The sequence below is a fragment of the Microtus ochrogaster genome, linkage group LG4 (genome assembly GCF_000317375.1).
Source record: "Microtus ochrogaster isolate Prairie Vole_2 linkage group LG4, MicOch1.0, whole genome shotgun sequence".
Taxonomy (NCBI): Eukaryota; Metazoa; Chordata; class Mammalia; order Rodentia; family Cricetidae; genus Microtus; species Microtus ochrogaster.
The window spans coordinates 60,979,698-60,986,754 of record NC_022030.1 but is presented as its reverse complement, the minus strand read 5'-3'; the positions used below and the strand labels follow the sequence as shown (position 1 = coordinate 60,986,754).

Sequence of the window (7,057 nt, the reverse complement as noted above, 5' to 3'; positions counted from 1 at the left end):
ATGAGTGTGACCTCTTCAGATATTCTATATAAGTATGCAGAGCCCATTGCTCTCCCCTGAACACCAAGGAGAAGCTGACCCCTCAGGGCACACGGGAGGCAAATCCTGCCTCTGACTTTCTCTCACTTACATTACTCCATCTTCCTTCCTTGATCCCTCATTTTCCCCTGGCCCCTCACTTTCCCCTCTCCACATCATGAAAACACAAGGCCACATCTGCCTCCTTCCGCCCTGGGACCACCCTGCCTGAGTGCTGAGGAAGCACAGGCCCTGGGCTGACACGTCCTTAGGATGAGTGGGTGCATCTCGGCCTCTTTCCCTCTTAGCAGCCACAGCTCAGACCTTATTCAGGGCCATTGCACAGAGAATGGGAAATCCTCTTGATGGTTGGGACACCTCTCGGCCCCAAGCAAGCTTCCCACATTAATGCTAAGATACAAATATTTCAGAGACGCTACCCCTTTCCCCAGAGCAGAGCACCTGTGGTCAGGTTTCTCCGAAGGGCAGAAGGCTACTGTTTCCAAAGGTGCCACTGAGGCTAAACACTCAGCAAGGGTCCTCCTCAGGCTCCTCTGTAGAGCCTGGATCCACGCCATGCTCATGCCCTTTTTTGATGTTTTAATTTGGCCACAAACATGAATCTTAGCTTCACTATTTGATGTCTCAAAAAAAAAAAAAAACAAAAAAAAAAAAAAAAACAAGCCCCTAGTTTTTCACACATCTCTAACACTCCAAGTGGCAGAGGAATCAAAACTGAAAATGCTTTGTAGCACACAGTCTGAACAAATAGCCAAGGTGATTATGGGGATGAGAAACTCAAAGAACCCACACCCAAGCCCTCACCTGCTCTCGGAATAACTGGTTTCATATTGCTCAGTTTTTCACGATTAAGCTGAATCACCCTCTCAGAAACAACCTGTTGGACCGTCCCCAGCTCCCGAAAGGTGGGGATGGCCACAGCGAAGTCTGGCATGAAGGAGATGGTCTGCATCTCAGTGATGTCAGCATTCCCAATGCCAATACCAATGGGCACAGCCCCGCCCTGCTTCAGGACCACGGAGGGGCCTCTCACATCATCCCCCGAGCGCTCGGCCGTGAGTACAATCAGGAACTGGGGGATGCCTTCTGCTATCCTGCTCCCTGTAGAACTGGTCAGGATATTCCTCAACACGAAGTCCAGCGCCGCCCCTGTGTTGGGGACTGGGCCGCCTAGCAGCGTCAACCTGCGGATGGCATTGATGACGCCCTGCTGGTCCATATAGGAATTCAGGTAGAATTCAGGCCTGGTCCGGTCACTGTACTGCACCAGGGCCACACGCACCCGGTCAGGACCCACATCCAGGCTCTCCACTACTCTCTGCACAAACTCCTTTAGCAGGGAGAAGCCACTCCGGACGCCCTCGGAGCCGTCGATCAGAAACACGACATCCTTTTCACCTGAAATCAGAGGAAAACTGCTGGTGACTCACACAGGACTGGACACAACAGCGATATACCACTGTGCTGAGTGGCATAGCAACCCGCCAGGGAGGTCCAAGCCCAAATCCTTCTGTCTGTGAAGAAGATGAGTTAGGGATGAAGAGTGTATATTCCCCAAACAGGCAGGACATCATTACAGGAAGGAGGAGGGACTATGGCAGATATCATTCTGCACATCCTTGGGATGGGGACGAGACCATGAGCCAGGGAATTTGAGTGATTTCTGGAATCTGAGAAAGGAAAGAAATGGGTTCTCTTCCAGACCCTCCATCTAGAAGCCTCTGTCCCTGCCAATACCGTAACTTTAGCTTAGGAAGATGGATTCTGATCCATGACCTAAAAGAACTGTTAGGAAGGAGATCCTTCTGTTGTAAGCCATGATATGTGCAGTAAAACACCGAGGCAACAATGGAAGATGAATATGCCAGCACAGAGGGCCCTCTGCATTAACCTTCTTAAGTGAAAACCAAAGAGATAAAGGCACCATAAGAGATAAAGGCAGAAGGGCCTCTGTGAATTTGAGACTAACCTGATCTGCATTGCAAGTTCCATGCCAGCTAGGGTTATGTAGTGAGACCCTGTCTCACCAATCAATCAATAATCGCTAACTTGAAAAGGTAAACTCAAGGAACTAACAGAGAGCAGAAAATAATTGAGCCAGCGGAGCCAAGCATTTTGCAGTTGTGAAGACTTCAAGGGTTCACTACAGAGCACAAGAGAATGGGTGGGAAGAAGGAATGTGGCCCTTATGTCAGGGTCACAGATTGACCCAGACTAACCTTGAGAGAATCCTTTCTTCAGAAAGATCCTCAAGCATCTCAGTTGTCAATCAAAAAGGATATATGATCAGTATGTGCATAGATGGTGATCATAATATATATGTATACACACGTGTGTGTGTGTGCGCGCGCGCTGAGTGTGTGTTCATTCTATTGGTGGGGCAGGCTGTCTTCTTGCTAGAGGACTTGGGAGATAACCAATTTCTCCCATGATATGGGAATATATATATATATATATATTCGTGTTATCACCAAATAAAGAGTGGTTAAATAGCAACATAAGGGAATGTAAATTCAGTCAGAAATTTTAATGCAGTCTTTATGATTGAACTGAACTCATTTGTCTTCTCTAATGTCTTTAGATTTTTGGTGAACGTAATTGAAGGACTTACATCAGTTACATTCACTTAAAGCACATCACTTGACTCTTGACATCAAGATACAGGCTGCTTTAGCTCTGACATAGCCATAGCCTATGGCTTTATAACCAGATAGGAATTTTTTTTTAAGACGTAAGCTATTGTTATCTCAACCTCTATAATGAATCTTCTTATGAAATATTCTAGTGCCTAAAAAGACTCACCTGCATCATTCCAAGACACAAGTTAGAAAATGAAAGAGAGAACCCTCCTTTTCTTTTGTTCCCCTGGAAACATCCTGTAATTTCCATGTTCTCTGTAGCCAGCAGCCTCTGCTAACATTCTAAAGCTAAAGTCCAGGCTGCAAGGGTAGCCCACAATAGTGTGCCATACCTGATTCGGGCTCTTCGATCTGGACGGCTTTTAGAAGGCTCACAATCTGGGGCTGGAGGTCCCCAATCTTAGGAAGTGACTCTGCCACCAGGATGAACGCGGGGGAGGGCACAATCTGCTCCAGCTCATCAGGATTAGCGTTCTTGGCTTGAAAGATGAACGGTATCACTCCTCTCTGCTTCAAGGAGCTTGCTGGCCCAGCCACAGCATCTGCCGACCTACCAGCCACCAGCAGCACCAGGAACTGCTGCACGTTATCCTCAATGCGGCTGCCGGACGACTTCACGAAGATGTTACTCTGTGCGAAGTCCAGAGCATAGCCCAGGTTGAGGGTTCTGCCTGTCTTTATCTTCATCTTTTTCACGAGGTTCAGGATTTCAGCCTTACTCTGGTGCTCACTGAAGCGTGACTCCAGCTTGACGTCATCACTGAACTGAGCAATGGCTACTCGGGTCCCGTCCGGCTTCACATCAAGTTCCTCAATAATCTTGTAGAGGAATTCTCGGATGGCAGGGAACTGGCCCGCGACATTGGCCGAGCCATCAAAGAGGAAAAGAATGTCCCGCTGGGCCTCTACAAGAAAAACGGATGGACACAGTAAGTGAAGAGACCCTGACACCAAGTGGATTCTGCCTAGCGCCACCACGTGCTGAGGGAGCTTCCCAGATTCATCTGACATCACTGTACCAACAAGAGAGGAGGACGAAGGCCCTGTCGTGGTTCTACTGTTCCAGAGCAGCGAAAATTTGCAAAGAAACAGCACTGTGCTGGCTAGTCTACAAGCCCGCCACCCAGACATTCTTGACAAAGCAATCTGCTGGAAAGCCTGCCTGTCTTGTTCTTGCAGCAGGTTAGACCACTGAGAACTGACAGTGTTTTCATGTTACAAACAGAACTATCAAAACTGTGTTCCTTTCTATTCTTCTGAAAACTGACCTCCATCTCCTGTGACAGAGACCCATTACAGACTAACTTCCCATGAACACCTGGGTTGACTTGGATTGGTTCAAACTCAATCATGTCTTCAGTAACTTTAAGGTCAAAAGTTAAGACCCAAAATACTAACTGTCGATGCTTTTGGGGGGGTGGTGTGGGGTTCAAATCTCTACTAACGTTTCCAATCTATGAAAGCTGAAGCCCAGAAAACATGAGTGACGGCCAAAAGTGACAGCCACGCCATATGAATGTCATCTCAAACTGCTCTGAGAGCTACTTTAGTGAGGCAGCCACTGGCGCAGGCTTGCTAGCCATCTGGGTGATGAACTGGTAGCTCTCATATGTCAATCACTGAGCTTCATAATCATCTGCCACAGTAACAGCAACACAGACTCATGGCTGCATGAAGATGAACAGATAGCTTTTTACGCATGGCAGAATCTGAACATAGAATGTCATATAAAGGAAGGATTCTGACTGTAAAGGATGCTAAGGCATAATCATATAATAGAGTCAATCAGTCAACGCGCCCTTCTCTCTTCCTCTCTCACCCTCCTTCCCTTTCCCCCCCTCTCTCCCTCCTTTCTTTCCCCTTCCCCACCTTTTCTAGTGGATTTTTCAGTCTAGAGCAGTGGTTCTCAATCTGTAGGCTGCAACCCATCTGATGGGTCAGCTAAGATCATCCTGCGTATCAGACATTTATATTATGATTCATAACAATAGCAAAATGACAGTGATGAAGTAGAAATGAAATAATTCTGTGGTTGGGGGTCATTACAGCATGAGGAACTATATTAAAGGGTCACAGCATGAGGAAGGTTAAGAACCACTGGACTAGAATGTTCACCCTGTTCAGCTTCCAAAAGAATCTGAGATAGAATGAACAGAGCATAGCTGAATGCTCTATAGAGTGTAAGTTTGCTAGCACAGTGTCTTCAACCAGTGCAACCAAGATGCACCCATCATCCTTCCACATGTCATCCGGCTCTGGGGTTTCATTGGCCACTGTTGCCAGGAAGGCATCTGAAGAGGGAGAGGGGCCCACGCTGGTGGAAGCTTTACCTGGCTGGGTTAGCGGAACTTCCTGCACCCCTCCACTAACATATGTGGTTAGGGGCTGAATCAGCTGTTGAGGCAAAGCTGGCAGGGAGCTGAAATCATCCATGAGATACACCAGGCTCGGATTAAAAGCAATCTGCTCTAGCTCAGCCTTATCCGCCCTCCTGGCCCCGACACAGAAGGTCAGCACGCCTGCGCGCACCAGGGCATTGGCGGCCTGCAAATAGGCATCCTCAGAAGGCCCTGCCATGAGCAGGAGCAGCAGCTGAGGCACACGTTCCTGGGTCCTGCTGCCGCCTGCCTCCGTGAAGTGATTGGCATGGACATAGCTCAAGGCAGAGCCTGTGTTCAGGCCCGAGCCCCCCTTGAGCTGCAAGCGCCTCAGGTGAGCAAGCATCTCTGACTTGGTCTGGTAAGTGTCTAGAGAGAACTCCGTGACCGCAGTGTCACTAAATTGCACTAAGCCAACACGGATGTTGTCACTTCCAACATCGAGGCTGTTAACTAGGCTGGTTACAAAGTCACGCACATAAGCAAAATTGCTTTCTCCAACGTTGTCGGATCCATCCAAAAGGAAGATGATATCCCGTTTGTTTACGTGAACTGCAGTGAAGCACAGAAAACACGGTGAGACACGCCCCCTGAGAGGGCTTCCCATGTGTGCCCTTCCCGCGAGGGCACACATGGCACAAACAGAACACAGAGGAAGTCAACGTGGCAGAGCAGGTCATTGGTAAAATATGGCAAGCGGCTGCATATTTTCCTCTTGTGGTGGCTGGAGCTGGTGAGGCACACTGATAGCCAAGTGTACAAAACCGAAATTCTCACGGACAGACAAAGTGCTCGAGTTAGAATGTGTACAACCGAGAAAAATCCCCAGACTCCTGAAACAGCATCCCTTCCCTGGAACTAATTCCACCTGGGTGCTGTCCTTCCCGCATCACTCATCTCCAGACCCCTGGTCACAGGATGGTGGCCCCTGCTGGCTGAACCCTCCGGGACTCCCCTGAGTGCACAAAGAGGGCTTTTTCCACCCAAAACCCCAGAAACATCGGCCCACACGGCCCTAGGAACACCCCTTCTTTAATCAGACTACCTGTCAATCAAAGTATGTGGTCCTCTGACTGGAGTCCTCATCCCCTGCCACTCCCTACTGTTCTGTCTTCTTAAGGGTCATTTCAGTCCTGGGCAATAGGGTACCCAGGGCAGATCCTCCAGGGAGGTGTGGCGGGATCGTAGGTGTGATAGCCAATACAATGTCAACTTGACAGAATCTAAAATTTGCCTAGGAGACAAACTTCTGCGCATGCCCATAAAGGGAGTTTTTCTAGGATGACTGAGGTGGAAAACTCCACCCTAAATGGAGATGGCATCATTCTGTGGGCTGGGGTCCTGGGCAGAATGCAAAGGAGAACACTTGGCTGAGCAGCTGCAACCCTCTCTCTCTGCTTTCTTGACTGTGAATGTGACCAGCTCCTGCTGCCAGGCCTCCCTCACCATAGTGGCAGCATCCTCAGACTGTGAGCCAGGATCAACCTTTCCTTCAATTTTTTGTTCGTGTCACGGAATTTGTCATAGATACCAGGGAAATTAGGTGACAGTAAAATGCAAAGAGATTATATCCTGTGTCAGGCCAAAATTGCTTGCACGAGAAGAAGTTTTTCTATGGGGTCCATTTGTAGGGATTCAATCAAGGCTCAAAAAATATTTGAAAAAAAATGTACTAGTTATCAGCACTTCAGATTGGCTATAATGCTAGCATCACATTTGTTACTATATAGAGAGGGTGGCATGAATTCCATTTGAGCATTTTATCATCTTAACCAAGGGACTTGACCATCTGTGGATTTCTGTATCCATGGGCAGAGGAAATTGAGCCATCCCTTATGTATACATTTAGAACTTACTACTCCCCACCCATGCCTCATTGTAGTTCAGACTAACTGGATTCTATGTTCATTCATCAAATTTAACTTTGGTTATAAAAGAGTGAATTCAGGAGAGAGAGAGAGAGAGAGAGAGAGAGAGAGAGAGAGAGAGAGAGAGAGAGAG

At 48.0% G+C, this 7,057-nt stretch overlaps 1 protein-coding gene across 3 annotated transcripts in view; it reads right to left on the bottom strand.

Moving 5' to 3' along the window:
• The window catches only part of Col6a3 (collagen type VI alpha 3 chain), a 79,913-nt gene that overhangs the window by 43,018 nt on the left and 29,838 nt on the right, over window positions 1–7,057 (bottom strand). For 2 of the 3 annotated variants that reach the window (XM_026786350.1, XM_026786349.1), the window contains 2 exons: window positions 3,011–3,583; window positions 844–1,437 (listed from right to left, as the gene is read on the bottom strand). In XM_026786350.1, coding sequence (XP_026642151.1) covers window positions 844–1,437; window positions 3,011–3,583 — 1,167 coding nt within the window. Of the gene's footprint in view, window positions 1–843; window positions 1,438–3,010; window positions 3,584–5,008; window positions 5,609–7,057 lie in introns of all 3 variants that reach the window. The other variant, XM_005361704.3, reaches the window with a different exon arrangement.